Source organism: Aricia agestis, chromosome Z (genome assembly GCF_905147365.1).
Source record: "Aricia agestis chromosome Z, ilAriAges1.1, whole genome shotgun sequence".
NCBI classification, from domain to species: Eukaryota; Metazoa; Arthropoda; class Insecta; order Lepidoptera; family Lycaenidae; genus Aricia; species Aricia agestis.
In genome coordinates, this window is record NC_056428.1 from 20,005,129 (window position 1) to 20,030,000 (window position 24,872).

Below are 24,872 nucleotides of genomic sequence, written 5' to 3' on the forward strand. Positions count from 1 at the left end.
AACTCCTCTGAAACAGCTCGACCGATTTTTGTGAATTTTAGCGAGCATATCGGCTAGGGTGGAGAATCGGACAACATTTACTTTTTTTATATTGATGAAGGACATTGCCATATTATGGCGCCATACTTAGTTATAGCCACTTTAATAAAATAATATGGGCGAAATACTTTATATGGCAAAACAATGATTGCCGGGACAGCTAGTAATTTGTAAAAATTCAACTGTCTAGCTCTTGCTATACTGCGTGAGGTTGAGGTTCTTGAGATACAGCATGGAGACTGAGAAACAGCGAAGTCATTGTAATAGGGTCCCGTTTTTAACCTTTGGGGAACCCTAAAGAGGGGAGAACTATACATCTTTGTTATAATACTCCTCTGTTGATACGGACGAAGTCGCGGGCACCAGCTAGTAAAATATTATAGTGACGACATTATGAGTGCCTCCGTGGTCTAGTGGTATAGAGCGCGGCTCTTGACTCGGAGGTCGTGGGTTCCATTTCCCCTTTGGAAACTAATTTCCAAGTTTGGTTAGGACAATGCAAGCTGATCAGCTGATTGTTGGACAAGTAAGATGATCCATGCGTCGGATGGGCATGTAAAAAGTCGGTCCTGCGCCTGATCTCTCGCCGGTCGTGTCGGTCTTCCGTCCCACTGGGTTACGAGAGTAAAGGAATAGAGAGTGCTCTTGTGTACTGCGCACACACTTGGGAACTATAAAATTACTCCTGCGTAGCTGGCCTGGTTTCAATGAAACCGGCCACCGTCACCGAAACCGGTGTGGGAGCTATTATTAAATAGTGACGACATTACAATACTTACTCAGCCTCGATAGCTTGAAGGCGTCAGCTGTATTGATGACGTCAACATACGCTTGAAGCTCGAAGCGTCGACTGCTGATGTTCTGGTTGTGAACAGTCATCGCGTACTTGAACACATTCTGTATCTCCTCAGTGTTCTGGTCAAAGATGGCGCCTGAAACAAGAGAAAGCTTGTTAGGGTCAATTCAGACCGTAACGCGACGCGTAGATGCATTCCTGTATTGAATTGACAGACTTTTTTTTTCGTTGGGGGAATGCGTTTACGCATCCCCAGGGCCTAGGGAAGACCACCGAGGTATGTGGGACTCCCCGGGGCGGACGGAAGACGCATCCGGGACTACCCACTAAAACCCCAACGGAGTTCCTGCTCCTGAAGATGGGACTACGGGAAATGCATGATACAGGACCGCAGCAGAATTGACAGACAGAATTCTCACGCTCACGAAATCTGTCCATTCAGTACAGTTCAAGACGAGATACAGTTAAAGAAGTAGAGGGTTATATGGGAAAGTTCAGGTTAGGTATACTGATTCCAAAGATTTCTGTATGTTTTATGTAAGGCCAGGTAAAGTTAAGAGTATTTTCTGTCTACTCTGGTATTTATTACACATATTGAAGTACAGTCTTTGACTGTAGTCAAAACAAAATAAGGGGTCGTTGACTATTTTAGTCTAGGAGCTATGTGAAAAATGATCGCACTGTATTCTGTTAACTTAAGAAAAAAATTGAACGCAAAGAAGAAAGAACGACTCAAGAGTTAAGACGCAAACTATTACAGATTCAGCGGACAACCTCGCCAGTAATTGCACTTTACATAAGCCCCGTGATTTAGCCATTGCCTTATTACGCGTGTGGATTGGCTGTATTCAATTTTAACCAGTGTATAATTATTTAATTGAACCTCTTGGTAACTCTTTTGATAATCTCCAACTATTAATGAGTTCGAAGCATAAAGTTAATATACCTAGCGGAATAGAGAAACAAAGGCCTGAGCAAGAGAGATGTCACTATCAGTAACACTGCGTGGTAAAAAGAGACGTGTGATACATGAGAGCAGCACTCTTTTTTGACGTCCAGTAGGCACGTGCCGCACGTTGACAATTTAATCTCATAGAAATCATATTCAATCATGGTTGTGTAAGTGTATACTTACACATATCTTTACACACAGATGAAACCAATTTCGGTTTCGTTTGACAGCTCGATATTGTTGCTCTATTCCGCTAGGTATATTAACTTTATGGTTCGAAGTGATATTATACATACTCAGTTCACATCGAGTTAGCAAAATACGATAATAGAAACATCTGTCACTTCACTGTCAAGCGCGGTTTGTAAAACGATGAAATATCACAAGTTTTTTACAGGGGTTCAATGACCTATGGACAGAATTCGGCAATTTGAGAATAGTTTCTATTGATTTCTATTATCTATATCTATAGGTATTATTATCAATATTATCTTCATCATTGAAGGAAATGTAAGCCTCTTTGAACAGTTTCTACTTTTAGAACAACTGTAACAATGTTACATTAGTACACACACAGCTTCAGTTTCTTTCAAACATCAAAACACATTTTTAAGGGTGGTTTATTTTGAGTATACCGTAATACTGTGTTAAAAGGCAATTACATGAATAGAATTAGAAACTATTTTATAATATTTTCTTAAAATAGTAGCACAGTTTCCAACCGATGATGATAAACTGAAATACATTAAGTTTAGTACGTGTAATCTAGGAAAACAGCGTAAAGCTAGAGATGGTAAAACTTAGGTGCGAGTAAAGTTTTCGCCAGTAATTGCACTTTGCATAAGCCCCGTGATTTAGCCATTGCCTTATTACGCGTGTGGATTGGCTGCATTCAATTTTAACCCATCAATCCCTAAGCGGCAGCCGGCTGCCGCATAACAATTGAAAATCTATTGTGTCTGCGATACCCACGATGGAGGTGTTAATATTATTATAAATTATCACGACAATGTTGTTAATTAATAGGAATCTTAGAGCCTGTTTCACCACTTCCTTACAAGTGCCAGATAGGCTATCCACCACTTAACTTGACCGATAGAGTATGGAGAATCTGTCAAATAAGTTGTGGATAGCCTATTCGGCACTTTATCAGAAAGTGGTAAAACTGGCCCTTAGTGTTACTTATATATAATTGGGATATACTTTTAAGCACTAATTCTTGTCGTGGAGCACTTACTAGCGACTTGGCTACTTAACACGTTCAGACCGGGACCTCCTGAACTGGTACATAGTATTCAAACGGGGAAAATCTTCATATGGCCACCGGTGGTACAATCACCGCCCCATAAACCGAAAGACCTGCTGGGCGGGGTGCGCCACCGGTGGACACGGCCAACGATTATGCACGAATTAAGCATTCTGTCTCTTTATAACGAGCTAATAATCCTATAATAGGTCAATTGTTTTGTCTCATCACTTATCACGCGTGGATATGTATCAGGATCAGATGGCTTCGTACTATACCAGCCTTAGAAAAACCCTAAAGTGGTACCGCAAACTTATCACCGAGATTGTTTGTGGCACAATGTTAGTAAGTGCTTGGGTTATTCACCAGAAATTTGGAGAAGGAAAGAAACTAAGTATTTTAGAATTCTGGGAACAAATTATAAAAGAGATGATTAGCACTGATAATCAACCCAATGACGCTGCAGAGGAAGATGAGCCGATTGTTCAACGGAAGCCAAAACATAAATTAGAGAAAACCGAAGGAATGCTTAGAAATACCCGAAAGAGATGGGCCTTGTTACGACCGTATTACAATAACCGAATCTGCGGCTATGGCTAGAAAAAAATCAAAACGCGTGAATACTTTTTGCTCTGCATGTGACTCATCAAAAATAATTTTCGTCTGGTACCATCAATGTCTTTATAATTTTTTTAATATTTGATTTAGTTAAATATTTTCTTAATGTGATCCAGCAGAAATATTTGCATTTCGTACCATTTATAGTGATTTTGTCATATTATGTTTCTAATAAGTAGGTACAATTTTTCAATCCTGTTTTTTTTTACTTCCCGAAATAATATCCATCTCCTGAGCTACACTATGAAACTTTGTCGATATTACAGGGCGGGAACGGTCATTACAATACTCTCTTTCAAGGCGGCACGAATTTCTTAGTACATTAAAAGTCAGGTGTGATGTGGCCACCGGTGGTACACCCCGCCCTGTCAGCGAGTACTCCGTGCTCCACCGGTGGTACTCCCCGGTCTGAACGTGTTAATACTACAAGTTCTGTTTGGATGGTATATCACCTTAACAGAACAAGCTAAAACTCTAAAAGATGCTGCGATACTCAAAGTATAACCATACTAATATTATAAAAGGTGAAAGTGTCTGTCTGTATATTACCTCTTCACGCCCCCACCGGTGAGCCGATTTTGCTTAAAGGTATGGAGATAGTCCCGAGAAAAATGTACGGTTCTCGCTCAACAATCGAATTTCGGCGACCATTTTATAATTTTTATTGATTAGTTTTTAACGTGAAGAGCTAAGAGAGACATACCCTTTACCTTCACAGTATTGCTAGCTTTATAAAATATATCGTTTACTTCTTCTAAAACCTCCAAAAAAATATATATTATGTAAAGTTGATGATGGTTGATCAGTTAAGTAGTTTCACGTGAAAGCAAAATAAAAAACTAACTTTCAAATTTACTATTACAGGAATGGTATAGACTAAGTTTTTTTACGGGTTTTTGTAAAATAAAATATATGCTGAGCTGAAGATCTTCCCTCACTTCATAATATTCATAATCATAACAAATCGGTCTACATTTGTAGCAAAAACGAGTGGAAATTTTATGTTATCTCAAGTCCGGTCATCGGTTGATATATGAGCGGAGGATTTATCCGAATCACTGAGCCACAGTCTTGTCTTTAGCGCGATATCCCATTTTTTATACCTTCCCCTTTTTATTTTAACCAGATATTAGTAACTAGATGACGCCCGCAACTTTGTTGCGCAAAATTTCGTTTATCGCGCGGGAACCGTATATTTTCCAGGATAGTTTCATATCAAAGCGCACGGAAGTGCGCAGGCCATGTTCCAAGAGGCCGCGCGCATGCCGTGCACTATTTACACGAACCGTTTCGACGCACTTTTGACCGCCTGTAGCTCAGTGTCTATTGCGATTGCAAAGATAAAATTATACCTACGTAATAATTATATACCATTACTTAAGGAGTATACCAAATTTCATAGATAGCTTCGGTAGATCCTGAAATATGTACCTGTAAAAATAGCTAATTTTGGCTCTCACTCACTCACTCACTGACCGGAAACCTCTAGGCCACTTCCAATTGTCCTAGTAAATTTTTAACCGACTTCCAAAAAACGAGGAGGTTATAATATGTTCGGCTGTGGATATTTTTTTGTATGTATTATTACTCCGCCGTTTGTGAACCGATTTTCAAAATTTTTATTTTGTTCCATTAGGTTTCACTCCGATTTGGTACCATGTTCACAAAAGTAGTGACCTGATGATGGGATCCATGAGTAATCGAAATTTATATGGAAACATATGGTGATTTTGGTTTTATGTGAAGTGTACTAAGAATATGCTACCAAAAATTTAAAAATTATTATTTGATGCATAAAATTTAATGTCGACATGGTTGCGTTGTTGCGATATGATTACGTCGTGTGCAGACATAATTCGACTCCGCCTCTTATAGCTGAAACACGTGTTCACAAAACTCATGAAATTTGATGAGGAAACTTTATTATTATTAATTATTATTATTGTTATCCTTGCGCGAGCGCAGGCGGCGTGCGCGCACTGTCGTTACATCGACGCAACGTTGCGTTTGCGATGTGGTCGGCCGTGGTTGCGATGTGGTCTGTATCACACATGCGGTCGACAACAACTGCAAAATGTGGTACGTGTGAACTGTCTGTCTTATTCATTTACAATACAAAATATACGCCCGACCACGTGGTATGGTTGTGGTACGTGTGTATTGGCCCTAACCACTGTTTGACAGCATTTTGTCGTTGCGACGTGGTGTGGTTGTGGTACGTGTGGGTTGGCCCTTATTACGTCTATGCCTTGGCACGTGTTCGTGTTAAACCTACGTAATTGTTTCACCTTTTTCCCGAATCATAAAAACACTAACGATCTTTTGAACGTGTCTAATGGTTACTGAAAATAATTGCCTACTTCTTGTTTCCTCGCTTTATTTGTAGATTATTTCTGTCAGTTGCACAATCGCCGTGTTTAATAAAACCTAACTGCTTACTTTTTTCTCTTATTGAACTTACTAGATGACGCTGGCACCCCGATGCGCTAAGACTCATTTATCGCGCGGAAGCTGTATGTGTTCCCCGTATAAAAAGTATCCTATGACCTGTACCAGGACTCATAGTATCTCCATACCAAATTCCATCAAAATTGGTTCTGTGGTTTAAGCATAAAAGGTAACAGATAGACAAACAGACACACATTCGTATTTATAATATTAGTAAGAATTTTTATAGGTGATGATAAATACATAGCTAAACAGTGGCAGTACAAAAAGTGCTGAAAAGCTTATTCGCAAGTTTTGTCTCTGTCATTCAGTAAAAAGTGAGCAAGCAAAGAAGTGGTTGAATTCATAAGCTGTGTAAACAAAGTATTAGTTCACTTTAAAAGTCAAAATGTTATTTATGTAGTAAACAGCTAGTTTTAAAGTTAAACAGTGCAGGTAAGTTGCGCTTTGAAGAAAATAAACGAATCACAAGTTATAATATTAAAGCTAATATTTCTGTTTCATAGTAAAATAAATACTAGAGATCGCTAAATGGTCGAAATTCAACCTCAAATTATTATCAAAATTCAACGCTTTTCTATTGATAAAAATTCTATTATCACAATATTGACATCTTTATTATTTTTAGACATATTTCCTGCGACAGGCTCAGATTAAAAAAGTCAAATGATGACAGACTGACCGTGTTATAAGATTCAATAAAAAAAAAAAACTAAATCTATTTTCAATTTGACAACAGACTTTAACCATAAATAAAAGAGTACAATTCATGTATACAGGCTTGTCAATCACAATCTCCTAGTGTGTGTGTTGTAGTGTGTGTAATGTTTTATTTGTTAAAAAAAGTATGATAAAAGCTTAATTTCAAAACATTGCTCGATGCATTCCTTCACCATATAAACTATAACTGTGCAACATATTTTCATTCACCTACGTTTCCAAAGTTTTTCGCTCGCGTATTATATAGATAATAATATCAGGATATACTATGACTACATGACGCCCGCAACTCCGTTGCGCCAAATTTGTTTATTACGCGGGAACAGTACATTTTTGTCATTTATGTCCTTTCCCGGGCCTCAAAGTATCTCCATACCAAAAAGCAAAATCGTCAGACATTTATTGAAGTGAAAACTTCTTTAGCGGCTTTGAGCACTTTTGTGGGATGGGAAAAAACTGTGAAACTCGCGTCAGATTCTCGTGCTGATCGAAAAACCGTAAGACGGTTGGAGAGTAGTGTTGTAACATCGAAATCGATTAATCGAACAATCGATTGTTTTTTTTCGGTTGTCGATATTTTTAATCGATTGTAAGGGTTTCGATTAATTAAAAAATCGATGTTTTAATAATCGATTTTCATAAAAAAATGAGTTAAAAAAAATTATGCACAACGTTAATAATCAAGTTTTCACTTCTGCCGGCACTCCCGGAGTGCAACCCGTCTTTTTTTTTTAACTCTCGGTTGGTCGCACTTTTAAAATAACGCCGTTGGTCACTTTAATTTTCGGGCTTTTAAAGACCCCAGGTCTTTAAAAGCCCGAAAATTAAATGACATAAAAATGACATAAATTTATATATTTCTTAACTTTTTTCTGCAAATTATTGTTATTTATTTTAATATTAATCAGAGTAAATCAAAAAATTAATTATATTTTGAATACTTATAACCAAAACTCACAATTTAAAAATAGAAGTCAAAAAGTTTCAGGTGGAAACCGTAAGATAGGAAAATTAAAAAAAATCAACATAGTTTTAAAATTGTGGTAAAACATGAGATAACTGAAATAATAGTTAAATTTCCTATAACTTAGATTGAAATTTAAAAAGCTAAGTAGCCAAATAACATATGAACTATTGAATGTTAAACATTGATAATTTTTCAGTACCAAAACCTTGTATATTTTCTACATTTTCCAGTTCTAATACTTTAAACGTATGATAAATATACCGACAATTAGTTTCTAATCATCACCAAAAAATAATCATCATCATTTTGGTCTACATAGCAAAATATGCATTTCTGGAAAAGTGCGTCTAAAACTTCTTGTAAGCGATATAAACAGTAAGAACCAACACACGTACATTTTAATTGATTTATTATTAAAATGCAAGGAAAATCACAAAAGAAATCAATTTCGGTGTGAAAACTGTATGAAAATATCAAATTAAATTTATTTACGCGGTTGGTCACCTGGGGTCTTTAAAGACCCCAGCGTGAATAAACACATCTGTGACACACAATACATGCACGCAAGCTTAGATGAGTGGCAATTATATCGAAATATAATTCCTTTTAGGAAGCTACCTTACGAGCGGATTTAATACGATTAATTTAAATATAGTTTTTTCTCGTTTTCGAAAACTCCGGGCTTTTAAAGACCCCACGCGACAAACCGAGGGTTAATACTGGTATGACTAGTGTGGATGATGTGTAATATTTTCAAAGTCCTATTACATTTAAGCTGCATCAGCCAGCACCAGAATATCAAACGATGACGTCATAAATTAATTGTATATAAAGCAACATTCAACGTCAATGTCATTTACTAGACAAGACCTAATTGCCTCCAAGACTGTTCTAAACAGGAATCAGAGTTTCCATCTAGTATAAAGTGTAACCGGCGAATCGAGGCGGTAGCGGTCATTATACCTTTTTAGTCTAGGAGCTATGTTAGTCTAGGAGAAAAACATAACTTAAATAGGGACACAGATTATTAATAAAGATTCACAGGAAAATTGCATGGTAACTCTTAAAATGACAATCTCCAACTTTTTATGAGTTAAATACTAATTGTACTAAGTGATATTATACTTCATACTTTGTTCACATTGAATAATATGTAAAATACGATATCTCATATCGCTCTTAGACTAGAAACATCTGACCTCTCCTTGTCAATCGCGGTTTATATAGAAAACTAGCTGACCCGGTAAATGTTGTTTTGCCGTATGAATTTTATTTCTTGTTATTGTGTCTACTCTGGCTATAGCCTATTAATTTATTAAACGTACTCTACACTTTTTATTATTTTTTTCATTATTTAGTTGCAGCGCTTTGATTTTATCACAGATAGCTTTCTTTGAGATAAAACGTTTTGTATCAGGTAAGTGCGTTTTGTATCAAGAGATTTATCTTAATTTCGTAATTCGTAATAATTTAAAACTTATTTCTCAATTAAAAACCTTTGCAGAGATCTTTTTGATACATTCACAACTTATTGTCCATATACATTAGACACTACCAACAAAATTCCCAAAAAGAAAGGAATGCACTATGGGAACTTATAATAGGAATTCCGAAAGAAGTGAAAGCTTGAACATTTTTACCGTACTGCCCCCGTAGACAAATGGCAAAACGCTAACGCTAACGCTAGCGCTACAAAATGTATGGATTTGACATTAGTATTCGCTAGCGAAGCGATGACTTATGTCAAATCGCATACATTTTGAAGCGCTAGCGTTAGCGTTAGCGTTTTGCCACTTGTCTACAGGCCCTGTATAGAAAACCTTATGTCTAAAGCCATTGGCAATTTCGATGTAATCCGAGTCCTGACGCGATTTTAAATTTTTACTCATCCAGAAAGGCTCAACACATCAATTAATCTATGAAAGCGTTTTGATCTTTTTCAATTGGTGCAAATTACAATGCATTCCAAAAATATTCATTTTTTCTCATGTAATTGTCACATTAATTATATAGTATATATCCCACAACCTGTACATTTTGTGTTACACAGTACACTTAACGGACAAACTATCGCGCCCTATTGATTTGTGCTATAAGATAGTAATTTTTATTTTAAACTAGCTGTTGCCCGCGACTTCGTTCGCGTTAGCAAAATGTGATAACAGAGTATAGGACCTTCGGAACCAGGGTATACTTCGGCTCAAATTCTTATTTTTGGTAGTTTAAGCTTAAAATCCTTCAGAAAAACGTAAAATTATTATATGTTTCCATATAAATTTCAAGGAGCCCCGTCGATTTCTCATGGATTGCATCATCAGATCACCACTTTTGTGATCATGTTACCAAATTTGGGTGACATCTCATTCAACAACAAAAGGATTTTGGAAATCGGTCCACAAATGCCGGAGTTGTCCGCGAACCATTATAAAAAAAGTGAAATATATCCTCCTCCTTTTCGGAAGTCGGTTAAAATGTAGCCTAAGTAATTCGTTACTTCATCAGTTATGTGCCTAAAACAGTCCCGTCAAAATCGCTCCAGCCATTTCAGAGATTAGCCGGAACAAACAGACAGACAGACAGACATAGAAATAAATTGTAAAAAATGTTGTTTTAGTTTCTGTACCCTATAAACATTCATATTTTTTTTTATGAGATTTCTCCCTTAAAAGGCCGGCAACGCACCTGTAGCTCTTCTGATGCTGCGAGTGTCCATGGGCGACGGAAGTTGCATCATCAGGTGATCCGTTTGCTCATTTGCCCCCTTATTTTATTTAAAAAAAAGTAAAGGTGTGACGACGCGAGCCCTCACAGAGCTCGGCTTTTAGCTAGTTTTAATAAATTTTTATCTCATTTTGGTACTTCAGCTTTTATAGACTATACCAATCTCGGAATCGGCTCCAACGATTTTACAAATACGCAGCTCGGTCAAATAGCTAGTATTATACAAATACGCAGCAAATAGCAATTGCAATAACAATTCATTCAGTCCAGTCTGATAATGATGCCGTAAAGCTGTTGAGGAAGCGAAGAAAGTTAAATAGCGATTTTTTGCCAAGATTTTTCTACAGAGAATTTGTTTGCTGTGTCTTACCTGACTCGGTAACTTCATTAAAAGCAGATTAAAAGTAACTTTGCCGCTACAAAAAGTATTTAGAGCGTAGTGTTGTGAATTCTGCGGAGTATTTTATGTAGCAATAGCAATTTTCCTGCTTAGTCTTTTGAATAATTGTTATGGCTGTAAATACAGAACAATTTATGGAGATTTAAAGAGGTTTGTTGTTTAATCGGTATTATAATTCGTCTAATATGTGAGTTTGCTAGCAGGTTACGAGTGTACAGTAATTCTTCCAAGTATTATTTATTAAACGCTTATACAAAACTTCTAACTATTATAAACGTATTATTATAATCAGAGTTATTTCATGTTATATAGTTTATTATTACAAATCATAAACATGTATGCTTTGTATCTCTCGTTTTAAAACTAAGTTGCTTAAATCCGGTTTCCGAGGGCTTTCGGCAGACCTTTATCTATTTAACAATGTTGTTGATTGGTTTTTAATTGTTGTTGTTGATTGAGTTTGTTAAAATGTATTTTAACCATTTAGAAGATATCAATTTACTAATAAATTGATATATTCTAAAAACCTCTAAAACCGAATATTACGATGACTTAACATTCCGTTTTGAGCAAGATCTTATTAAAATTTGTTAAGGCGACATTGTTAAGACTATTGCAATCCAGATTATTTATAATATTATGTGTGTGCTCATTCTTGTGTATTCTGTTCTAAGACAATCGTGAGTTTAGTCGTCGAGTCTCAAGAGAACAATAACCCTAAAACACAATTTTAAACACGATAAGCGCCTGTAAACTTTTTGAATACGTTTTTAAATTTCGCTAAGGATACATTTATGAGCGGTAGGGGGTTAATTATAATATATTACAATACATAATTCTGTTGACGATAATTTAAAAGCCCGAACACCGACGGCTGGCGGCAAGCCAGCAGCTTATGTGGAGTCTTCACATAATTACATTGTATGTCACATAAATAAGTTAGGAGTTAAAATGTTAAAACCCTCATAATAAGGTGCTGTTGATGTTTTTAATAAGGACGAGTTGGAATGTTAAATGTATATGTACGATACTTGTAATGTATAATTGTAGAATATGATAATAATATTATTATTATTAAATAATATGAAATTTTATAAATAATTAATAAATAATATTAAAACTTAAATAATATGTAATATAAAAATAAGCAACTCCTTATGTAATATGCAGTATAAAATCTCACATGAGATTACCATCATAAGTTTTGTATAAGTATTGTATTTAACTTAATTGTTATTTTGAAATAAATGGGTTTTTTATTTATTATTATTATGTTTGTGTAAGGTATTCCTTGCTCACGGGCAATCAAATCCCGGACCTTTGGAAGGCATGCGTGGGGCCGAAGCCAACACGTAGAGGCCCGATACACAGTTTTAATCTAAATGTTATTAATTTATTATTATTATTACGTACACTTTTTAACGCTTTTTATACTGCTGCCTTCAAACTGCAATATCAAAATTAATACAATTGTTATCATATTATAGTGTTTTTTTTTAAATTTAATATTGAGGACGAATATCAAATGGCATTATACAAAGAAAATCAGGCGCAATTTTAATGGACGCTGTTAAGCATTCGTGTACTAACCCACAAAAAATTACATATTGAGTTATGAATGCAGTTATGTTCTATAGATGATTTAGAACAAGACTGCATTCAAAATTTAACAACAAAAAAAATTGTGGGTTAGAACACTAATGCATAACAGCGACCATTTACAAGATACTATTCGGGATCTACGTGGCATCAATGTTCTAATTTATTACTTTTCCAACTTTTGCTACTGGTTTATTTTAGTTTGATTTGTAAATTCCAAGTTTACATAGTAAACGCGGTAATAGGCAAACGTAACCTAATCCGATGAAATCTAAATCCGTAGGTACCTGTAGAGTACGGCACTGTACGGCCTTTGACAAGTTAGCTGGTAAAATACCAGAATTTTGGTATCTATACCGTTGAGTACTCAAAACTATTCGGAAATTTGCTTGTGACATCAAAGTTTGGATCGGATTTGAGTAATCCAATACTGAGCGCTTAGCTTTGAATGTCGAAAACTACCGACTTAAATGTATAGCTAAGAATAAACCGAACTCCCGCTAAAATGAAAATATTATATTAAAAGAAATCGATATCTAGTGGATATCGATAACTTTAAGGGTCTTTTTCGCCACTTACTGATAAATTCCGGATAGGATATATAGAGTATCTGTCAGATAAGTTGTGGATAGCCTATCCAGCACTTATCAGTTAATGGTGAAACATTTAATGTCATATCATTTCAAAAGATGGATTCAAATGATTAACAATGTTTATTTTAATTTTCGTCTAAACTATTCAATCGATTTTGAAGAATTTTGGTATTGAGAAACTTTGAGTCTCGGGAAAGGACAAGGGATGTTTTTTGTCCCGGAAAACGTACGGTTCCCGCACAATAAACTTTTATGATTTTCGCTTAGACTATTCAATCTATTTCGATGAAATTGGGCGAAATACTTTATATGGCAAAAAAACGTTTGCCGGGACAGCTAGTATTATATAACGTTGTAAGAATATTGTTGAGAGCCTATAACGAGTTAAATTATAATAGAAAATAAGAATAGAGACATACAAGTTATTGTATTCATTTTTGAAACGGGCAATATTCACATCAAAATTGACATGATCAGAACAAACGTTATGTTGGACAAACTACACTTATTAATTTTATACACTTGATAGGCGTAGACCAACCGCAACTTTAAGACCGGCCGCACATTGTCCGAATTTTCTCATGCGTAGTGTGTGTGTGTGCGTAGTTGTTCCGTCGGCGGGATTCGAACCCGCGACCCCCGGCTTGAGCTACCAACGCGCTCACCACTGAGCCACAGAGGTCGTCTAAAATACTATAAAACCTCACAGTTTTTTTTTTCAAGTACTTTTTGCAAAAAAAGTCCATTTTTTAACTGCTACTCACCTGCTTCTTCCACTCACGTCGTCAATTTCAAATCTAACGATAAAAAGTACTTAAGGCAGCTTGTGGCGGACCAAAGAGAGACCAATCTTGAATCGCGCTTTCGAAGTTTCTGAGATCGGCACGACATTATCATCAGTCTATAGTCGTCCACTGCTGGACATAGGCCTCTCTCAATGATTGCTTAGAAGACCGATCTCCTGCTACTCGCATTTAACATGGGCCTGCAACTAAACGGAGACCGTCGTCCCACCTAGTTGGAGGTCGACCTACAGGCTACACCCTGATTTTCCAGCCTTGGTCTCCATTCCAGAGTAAGTTTATTCCAGCGATCGTCTGGCGGCACGACATACACGTCTGATATCCATACAATCCTGGCTCGTTAGAAGATGGATTAGAAAGCTAGATCATTAGATCTTTTGTGGCTAAGGCCATCTCACATCACAGCTCCACCCATAAGCTTAAGAAGTTTTCACCTCAGAAAAGCAATCCTAGTTGTACCTTGAATCTTTTGACCGAATTAAAACTCAAAACTCACGAAATGATTTAAAAGTAATACGTAACATCATAGTGAGCTTAGGAATACAGTCATAATCTTGAAAACTATGTCACTTAAAATACTCTTAAGCCAGAAAATCTTGTAAACATATCCTACGTCATATTATAAAATATTCGTGTCTGTCCTATTATCATGAAAATACGTCCTGTGCTTGTCGGGTAGTCAATATCCGTTTCTAATACTCCAAATCACGTTTTCGAAAAAAACAATAGTAGCCGGATTAGCTAGCAATGACCTAATATCTTTTATCAAACATTAAACAACCATTTATTGGTGATCTAACATATAATTTAAGCCAAAGCATATACCTGGCAAATGCATAAGGAACGTTTTCTGTCAGTGAGGCGGATTTAGTGGGTAAGTGAGTGTTGGCTCCCCGCCACAAAACTAACGACCGAACGGTCTTAACAATGTTGCTAATCATCACAGGTTGATACTTCGCTTTTAGTTAAGTTTCAAGAAAGCCACTTGTCATTTCAGTTTCAGGTAAAACTGATTCTTAGCTTAAATTATGTAATCTTAACCTCTTAAATCAAGTTACGCAGTCAACTAAGAGATATTGATATTGATGAGTGATGACACTGCGATTTTTTTAGTCATCCGTACTAATATTATAACAAATGCGAACGTGTGTCTTTCTGTTTGTCTTCACGCCCAACCGCTGAACGAGTTTTACTGAAACTTGGTATGAAGCATAAAATTAATATACCTAGCGGAATGGAGAAACAAAGGCCTGAGCAAGCGAGATCTTTTTTGACGCCCAGTTGGCACTTATCGGCACTTTGACAATTTAATCTCAGAATTCATGTTTAATCATATACACAATATATTTTCACACACAGATGTAAACCAGTTTCGGTTTTTTGACAGCTCGAGATTGTTGCTCTATTCAGCTAGGTATACTAACTTTATGGTATGGAGATATGTTACTTTTATTTTCAGAAAATATTAATGGCATAGGTTACTTTTATTTTCAGAAAATATTAACACAACGGAGTTCTCGGCGTCGTCTAGTGGACTATATTTTACTCGACTAAAGCGGAGATGGATAGAGAAGCATCACGAATCGCCTGATAGAAAGCGATTATCCGTTGCTCATGGACAAGCAGCAAGCTCACAAATCCGCAGAAAATTGCTTTATAAGCAGTTGTAGACTATTTTTTAAGCTTAGCTTGCGATAATCCAGAATTCTTTAACAACGCTTTATTGCAAAGTAAGAAATAATTAAAAATGTTAGCGGAAAAATCCAGATTACTAACATTTTAATACATAAGGAAAATATTTTTCCCTTATAATTTTAACAAACCATGTAACTTATCTACTTCATAATCTGACTAATATATCTGGCTATACATAAAATCCGTTTTTTTTTTATCTGAAATAATTTTTCCTGGCTCTAATGCCAGCATATTTGTGCAAAAAATTGCCATTTTTTTATCTATTACTCACTTGATTCTTCCACTCATATCTTCACTAATTACAATAAGTACTAAATTTTTAATAAAACTAAATAGAGTTCATACAAAATTTTAAAATAATATTTATTATTATTATTGTGAAACTTTGTTAAATTTCCAATACTCATGTATGTAATCAAAACTACATCAACAGAACATTAAATTAATATTATGCATACCATCTATATCATTGGTTTCCAAACTGGTCTAGACTGACCCCTGGATGTTGGATTTAATAAAACAAAGTGGTTAATAATAATTCGTCGTCGTCCTTCGATTTGAGGTTCTAGTTTTCCTAATGAAAAATCAAATTTGATTATTCCTAAGATTGCCATGGCTCTTAATACTTTTTAAAAACTATTACTTACTTAAGGCGAGGATAATCCCCAATTTGTTATTCCGTGACTCCCGGTGTACCTAGTTCCAATATAATAACGAAGTGTTAAAAAATATGAGGTATAAAGCACAATATTTAAAATACCTTAAACCATAAACATTTTAATAAAACGTAATACTTTGGCTGTAATTAATTTACAAACTCACCTCCGAAAAAACTATTTCATCGAAATATAAGTATTAACTAGGATAATTATACATTTTATTTGAATAAATTGTTAGTAAATGTATATTAAAATTTCTTTAACCGAAGAATTTTGTTTCTTAATATTTATTTCCAAAGATATTTAAAAAAAAACATGAAAAATAGAGAAGATCCGCCCTTGTTGTTACAATTTTATGCTAAGCTAAAATGAATCTTATTGCGATGCGTATACGCTTGGTCTTTGGTTGTGTGCAAGGTTATCGTTTTTGTTTGAGATTGATCCCCGCCTTAAAAATAACTTACCTACTTACTTTATATATATTTTACTATAGTAAAATTGACAATATTTCAATTAAAATAGAAGTAAGCGAATTAAGTAGAGGCCTGCCTGCCTAGCATACGCCAACGAGATATCTCACTCTCGAGATAATTAAAAACTACTCGTCTCATAATGTCAAAATCTCGACATTATCTCGACAAAAGTCTATAAAATGTGTCATTTCGATAATAGATCTACGCGAGAAAAAATGCTTGTCATGTTAGGGTCAATAGAAATGAAGAGACAAACCACCAAACATCGAGAAAACATGTAGAGTGAGATATCTCGTTGGCGTATGCTAGGTAGGCTGGTATAGGTAAGCCTGAAGTACAATTATTCATTCATTGCTATAATATAATGTCAAATTCATCATTGCTATATTAGAGGTATGATGTCAAAATCTATAAGGTCCATAAAAACTGGAAAATTTATAGTGGTCCACGACATACAGTTTGGAAACCACTTAATCTAAAATTTAGACTAAATATTCTTCCGTATTTCAGGTTACATTAGCGAATTCATGTTTTGTTGAATAGCAATTCATTGTGTTTCAGTCATAATTATCGTGTTTGCGCGAACTTGTTAGTGTGATAATGTCAAGTCTTATAGAGCTTGTACAAATAAACATAACATGGTCATGTGTAATGTGTACAGTGATAATAGGTATATCGACGACACAATGTACACAATAGTCAAATGCAATGAGCAAAATTAATAAAAATACGACACAACAAAACTCAGTACCTACGCGCAAAATGTACCTAGTTTTTTATCTTATTAATAAAATTCTCGTGTCGCAATGTTAGCCCGCGTACTCCTCCAAAACGGCTTTACTGATTTTAACAAAATTGTCTGTCAACGACGTATTAAAAATGTCGAATTTTAGTCAGCTTATTTAATATCTCTATTGCAGCAAAATCTCGGAAAATTGCATAGCAAAAACGATATGAAACGAACTTGTCAGGGCGAGCGAAGCGAGCCTAGAATATCCTACAACCTGAGCACTTTTGTGGTACACTTTACGGAAAAAATATACGTGGGAGAGCCATGCTTCGGCACGAATGGGCCGGTTCAACCGGAGAAATACCACGTTCTCACAGAAAACCGGCGTGAAACAGCGCTTGCGCTGTGTTTCGCCGAGTGAGTGAGTTTACCGAAGGCCCAATCCCCTACGGCCTACCCTATTCCCTTCCCTACCCTCCCCTATTCCCTTCCCTTCCCTACCCTCCTCATTCCCTTCCCTTCCTTACCGTCCCCTATTACCCTATTCCCTCTTAAAAGGCCGGCAACGCACTTGCAGCTCTCCGATGCTGCGTGTGTCCATGGGCGACGGAAGTTGCTTTCCATCAAGTGACCCGTTTGCTCGTTTGCCCCCTTATTTCATTAAACAAAAAAAAAAACTATCACGCCTATTGATTTATGCTTTGATATAGTATTTTTTATTCATAATAATTTGTAGAATGAAGATGTATAATCATCGGTCAGTCAAGTTTTGCTTACTAAGTAAAATATAAAAAAAAACTGCCTTAAATATTATTACCTCGCAGAATGACGATGCGAGCCCTCACAAAGCACGGCTTTTTGCTAGTTGTAATTAGAGTCTACAATTACGGAAGACGGACAAATAGCTTCGTGGATTTTCCCCCACTAAGTATGGAACCCTAAAAGGAAGGTAGTTTGAAAGAAATGCAACCTTTGACCTCCTCGACCGTTTCTCTTCCGTTTTAATATCCGCTTCCTACTTCACTTAATTATCCAAAATTAGTATTCACGCGAAGGATTTAAAAATTCTGTTACTTCCATTATAAGTGGCAGGTAGAGCCTTTTTGTGGGATTAAAAAGGAGTAGTCATTATTAGAGGGTACGCTATTTTAACAAATATTATGAGCAAAATATGTCAAACTGCATCAGGATAAACGTAACCTGGTCGAACAACAGTACAGTCTCTATAGTAACGTATAGAGAGTGGAGCCAGCGCGGCGTAGGAGAGCGAGTTATTATTTCGTCTCCTTCCCAGCGGTGGCTCCACGTTATGCCTGCTTCTGATGTTTAGTGTTCACTTCTGCCGACAATCCAGCCCCCGTAGACAAGTGGCAAAACGCTAACGCTAACGCTAGCGCTACAAAATGTATGGATTTGACATTAGTATTCGCTAGCGAAGCGATGACTTATGTCAAATCGCATACATTTTGTAGCGCTAGCGTTAGCGTTAGCGTTAGCGTTAGCGCTTTGCCACTTGTCTAAAGTAAAAAGTGGAGTGTAAAGTAATCGCACATTAACAGCACGCACGTTCCCAACGTGCCGCATTTTAGAAATCGTTGTATGAAATTATGTGAAACCTCGCACATTCCTACAGCGAAGTATGCTGTATGATAACTACAGCGAAGGGATGTACACTATATATTTAAACTTCCTGTACTGTTAATAACAACTGCACATCGTGTTATAGTTGTCGAAAGGTAGTAAGTAGGTGGTAGTATGTAATCATTTTTAAAATAATCAAGCGAAGAGTACGGTATCAAGTAATGAGACGTACACCCTGTATATAAAAATGAACAGCGAAATGTCGAGAACAGCTGAACCAATTTCGCTAATTCTTTTTATAATATTCCTTGAAATACGAGGATGGTTTTTGCGAAGAAAAAAAAATAACGTGGTAAAGAACATTTGAAAATATTTTACCACCGAATAGAATTATTTTAATTGTGTTTTGTTTGTTAACTTCAAATACAACCTTACCGATTTGACAATTTAAACTTCATACATAACAGGACACCATCCGTCGGGCCCGCTACTTTTTTTTTAAATAAACTGCAAAGTATTGAACATCTTATATATAAAATTCTCGTGTCACAATGTTCGTTCCCGTACTCCTCCGAAACGGCTTGACCGATTCTCATAAAATTTTGTGAGTTTATTGAGTAGGTCTGAGAATTGGCCAACATCTATTTTTCATATTATGTACAATTCGCCTATACAATCAAATCCCAGACGACGTCCAAAATCTTTCAATTAATAAATTTAAAAAAGTTGTTAAAGATCGTTTGTGTGCTAAGGCTTATTTTAAGGTAACTGATTTTCTCAATGATAGCACACCTTGGGAAAAATAAGCTGACTGACCATAGGTCGCTTCTATATAAATGTACCATATTTATACTTACTATAAGTACTCGCATACTTAACGTAAATTAGTTTAAACTATCTTTGTTATTTTCCACCTTTTTGGTAAAAGATGGCCCCGTGCGAGTTTCTTACGCCGGTTCTTCTCGGCGGGGTAGTTCCCGAACCGGTGGTAGGCCTCATGTAGACACGACGTTCTAAAAGAGTTAACTTTGTTAACCTATTTGGAAATAAATAATTTTGATTTTGATTTCATACCCCTAAGTAATAAGGGTTATTCACACTTAAATATTTTTTTTTAATTTTTGGACGAAATTTTTTATTTTTATGTTTTTATAATGTGGCAGTAAAAAATACATACAACCCTAAATTTTTATCACCAACCCCTATAATTATCAATACTTACTCGAGACTGACGGCGACCATTGTTTGTGCGACGGGATAGTTGCGATGGTCGTTGCCATGGTGACATACTTATTTAGTCACTTCAATAAAATAATATGGGCGAAATACTTTATAAAGCAAAACAACATTTGCCGGGACAGCTAATAGTTTTTTATAAATAGATCAAAATATATTTCAATGGGGTAATGTATTACACTCCGCTGGGCAACTGTGTGCCGACCTAAAAACTCATACACCCGAACACATATACTCGGACCGGGGTTACTTATAAACAATGATATTCTATGTTACTAAAAAGGACTACATGACGCCCGCAACTTATTGCGCCAAAAATCTTTTATCGCGCTGGAACCGCACATTTTTTCGGGATAAAAAGTATCCCACGTCCCACTCAAAGTATCTCCATACCAAATTTCAGCAAATTTTGGGATGGAGATACTTGAGATCGGTTTGGGAGTGAAAACGTAACAGACAGACATACACACTTTCGCATTTATAATATTAGTATGGATACAAGGAACTTTTAGAACTAAAAATATAAGGTTGTGCAATTAAATATTTTATTTATTGCTAATAATAATCATATTGATAATTACGATATTATTATTTTATCCAGTAATCGTAGTTTCGTCATAATTTTGGGTATGAACAATACTTTTACTACCTCAAGCAACGATAAACCTGAGATATGAGATAACTCTCAGGTTTGTCGTTGCTTCAGTCCTCCCTCTGGTCCGCCATTTTGAAGGATTTTGGCAACAATATATATATATATATATATATATATATATATATATATATATATATATATATATATATATATATATATATATATATATATATATATATATATATATATATATATATGTATGTATATATGTATATATATTACTACGCTTACGAAGGCAATCTATACTAATATTATAAATGCGAAAGTATCTCTGTCTGTCTGTCTGTCTGTCTGTCTGTCTGTCTGTCTGTCTGTCTGTCTCGCTTTCACGCCAAAACTACTGAACCGATTGCAATGAAATTTTGTACACAGTTATTCTAGAGTCTGAGAAAGGACATAGGCTACATTTTGATGTGGGAAAATATCTTATTTCCATGAAAATATCGATGAAAATTACTTCGCATTGCGCGTGGCCAGCGCTCATCCCGGGGGTCCTGGGTTCGAGTCCCGCAGGCGGAACAAAAAGTTTTCAATGTTCCTGGGTCTTGGATGTGTATTAAAATAATATTTCAAAAATCTTAAATATATTTTATGTATAATATTAAAAAAAATCCAGAAATATATCGACGCGATGCAATGAACATTTTAGTTCTAATACGATTCAACAGATGGCGCTTTTTTTTACTTCGTTGTAACATAGAACTAATCATACTTATTAGTTATTATGTTTTTGTTTATAGTTTTTAATACGTTAGAATATTGTGTTTAATAATATTATCACTTGCTATAATAATAATCAATCTATCTTATCTTATAGAACTCCTACTGCATTTCTAAGGAGTTCGAGTGTGTTGTGTTGGCCTATATTCCATCCAGAAAATATTTTTACATTTTAATTCTAATATATGAAAACAGATGGCGCTTTATTTTTTACTTCATTATTATAACAGAACTAATCATACCTACTTTATTATATATTATTGTTTTTATTCATAACTAGCTGTTGCCCGCGACTTCGTCCGCGTGGACTTTAGTTTATAGCGCGCGATGTCAACAAAATTGGTGTCAAAAGCTTTTATAAAAAAACCCTGGTACCCCTTAAATCAATACAGCTGTGCAGTGTGCAAACGTGCAACAAAATGCAACAAGTGCAACAAAATGTGCATTTTTACAAGCTGAATAGTCCTACAACAACACCTAATACTTTTTAATTGCGTTAAACACCTTAGTTACACTGTAACGACCAAAGAAATAACAAAAAATTTAATTTAAAGTTTTAAATTAAAAAAAATCGTTAGAGTCCAGTGAAAAATTTCATATGAGTTGGAAATATTATGCTGAATTTAAAAGGAAAATATCACGGCTAAGATGACTACTTAACTAAAAAAAATTTTACATTTTTATGGGCTACTACGGAACCCTACAATGCGCGTTGTCCGATATGCACTTGGCCGGTTTTTATTCTGGAATTTGGAAATAATCATCCTTAGATCAAAACGTATCTATCTTCATATACGACTCGACGCGCTTCGATTAGTATCAACGTAAAAACATAATATACTATCATACTATCTATAAGTATATTAATACGTGAGCCAAAAACTTTGTATCCCTTTTGACGAAAAATGGGGAAACGTAGGTGAATGAAATTTTGCACAGTTATCTATACTAATATTATAAATGCGAAAGTATCTCTGTCTGTCTGTCTGTCTGTCTGTCTGTCTGTCTGTCTCGCTTTCACGCCAAAACTACTGAACCGATTGCAATGAAATTTTGTACACAGTTATTCTAGAGTCTGAGAAAGGACATAGGCTACATTTTGATGTGGGAAAATATCTTATTTCCATGAAAATATCGATGAAAATTACTTCGCATTGCGCGTGGCCAGCGCTCATCCCGGGGGTCCTGGGTTCGAGTCCCGCAGGCGGAACAAAAAGTTTTCAATGTTCCTGGGTCTTGGATGTGTATTAAAATAATATTTCAAAAATCTTAAATATATTTTATGTATAATATTAAAAAAAATCCAGAAATATATCGACGCGATGCAATGAACATTTTAGTTCTAATACGATTCAACAGATGGCGCTTTTTTTTACTTCGTTGTAACATAGAACTAATCATACTTATTAGTTATTATGTTTTTGTTTATAGTTTTTAATACGTTAGAATATTGTGTTTAATAATATTATCACTTGCTATAATAATAATCAATCTATCTTATCTTATAGAACTCCTACTGCATTTCTAAGGAGTTCGAGTGTGTTGTGTTGGCCTATATTCCATCCAGAAAATATTTTTACATTTTAATTCTAATATATGAAAACAGATGGCGCTTTATTTTTTACTTCATTATTATAACAGAACTAATCATACCTACTTTATTATATATTATTGTTTTTATTCATAACTAGCTGTTGCCCGCGACTTCGTCCGCGTGGACTTTAGTTTATAGCGCGCGGTGTCAACAAAATTTGTGTCAAATTTAAAAACTTTTTAAAACCCTGGTAAGTGGTACCCCTCTTAGGGCCGCGCAGCGCGCTACACCGGAATGGCAGCGCTGAAAGTGCTCGCCTCGCCGCTGCCATTCCGGTGTAGCGCGGCCCTTAATTAATCAAAATACCCAAAAACAGCTGTGCAGTGTGCACATAATCTGTACTAATATTATGAATGCGAAAGTATCTCTGTCTGTCTGTCTGTCTGTCAGTCTCGCTTTCACGCCAAACGCCAAAACTACCGAACCGATTGTAATGAAATTTTGTATACTGATAGTCTAAAGCCTGAGAAAGGACATAGGCTACTTTTTTACTGGAAAAAAGGGTTGTAAGGGTCGTAAATTTGTTCAAAAAATTCATAATAGATGGCGCCGTGCGTCTTCTACATCGCGCTGACGCTTGCTCAAAAGTCTTTCTATAAGAGGTGGTATCATCTTACATTTAAGTCTCGATTTTTTTCGATTGTTATATCTATTTTACGGTATTAAATAACTCAGTACTTTATCTGTGCAGGCAGTGACGTAACCTTAAGACCAAATTTCACCAACGACTGTTAAAGTTAATGCTCGAATTAGTATCACGTTAGCTGTTTCGTTTTTCATATGAATGAAAGAGAAGACAGGATATTTTAACAAGCTGTTAACACTAACAGACGTTGGTGAAATTGGGGCTAAACCTATCAATGATAAATAGTTTATGGGTAAAGTTGTGTAATTGGGGGGCTAAATAAGCTTTAAAATTTGGCATAATATATAAAGTTTAACATACAAAAATGAAGTACTTATTGTTTGCACACTGCACAGCTGTATTGATTTAAGGGGTACCAGGGTTTTTTTATAAAAGCTTTTGACACCAATTTTGTTGACATCGCGCGCTATAAACTGAAGTCCACGCGGACGAAGTCGCGGGCAACAGCTAGTATGTTATAAATTTTGTGGAATCAAACATAGAAAAACCAAAGTTTAAGAAAAAAAAGAGTGCATTTTTTAATTAATGGCTTTTTGTGAAAAATCTAGCTCATTAAACTGGTTACAAGTAACCCTCTACAAGGAACACGTACTGACCCTAAAGTATTATCACTTAGTTTTACACCTTGTATACCTACCTCACACTTCTCACTATGTATTGAGTATTGTGTTACAAAGGACCTACTACGAAGAGCTACGCACGTAGCAACCGCTACAAACTTTGTAGCTTTGTAGCATATTGCTACGTAATATTATGTACAATAGAGTTTAATTTTCTAGGAAACGAATAGCCGGCCATATAATATTTTGCCGGCAGTACGGACATTCTACAACCGGGAATTATGCTTTGGCACAAACGTGTTACCTTGAGCGGACAGATACCACGAAAACACAAAATCGAACTAAATAACCAACTTCTCTTGCGGCCAAACGTGCTGTTTTTTTGGATCGTACGTATTATTCAACATTTAACAAAGGATAA

At 35.6% G+C, this 24,872-nt stretch overlaps 1 protein-coding gene across 1 annotated transcript in view; it reads right to left on the reverse strand.

Moving 5' to 3' along the window:
• LOC121739123 (glutamate receptor 1-like) overlaps nt 1-24,872 on the reverse strand; it is a 127,470-nt gene that overhangs the window by 101,672 nt on the left and 926 nt on the right. The window contains exon 2 of the mRNA XM_042131455.1: nt 819-971. Within this exon, the coding sequence (XP_041987389.1) occupies nt 819-971 (153 nt within the window). The remainder of the gene's footprint in view (nt 1-818; nt 972-24,872) is intronic.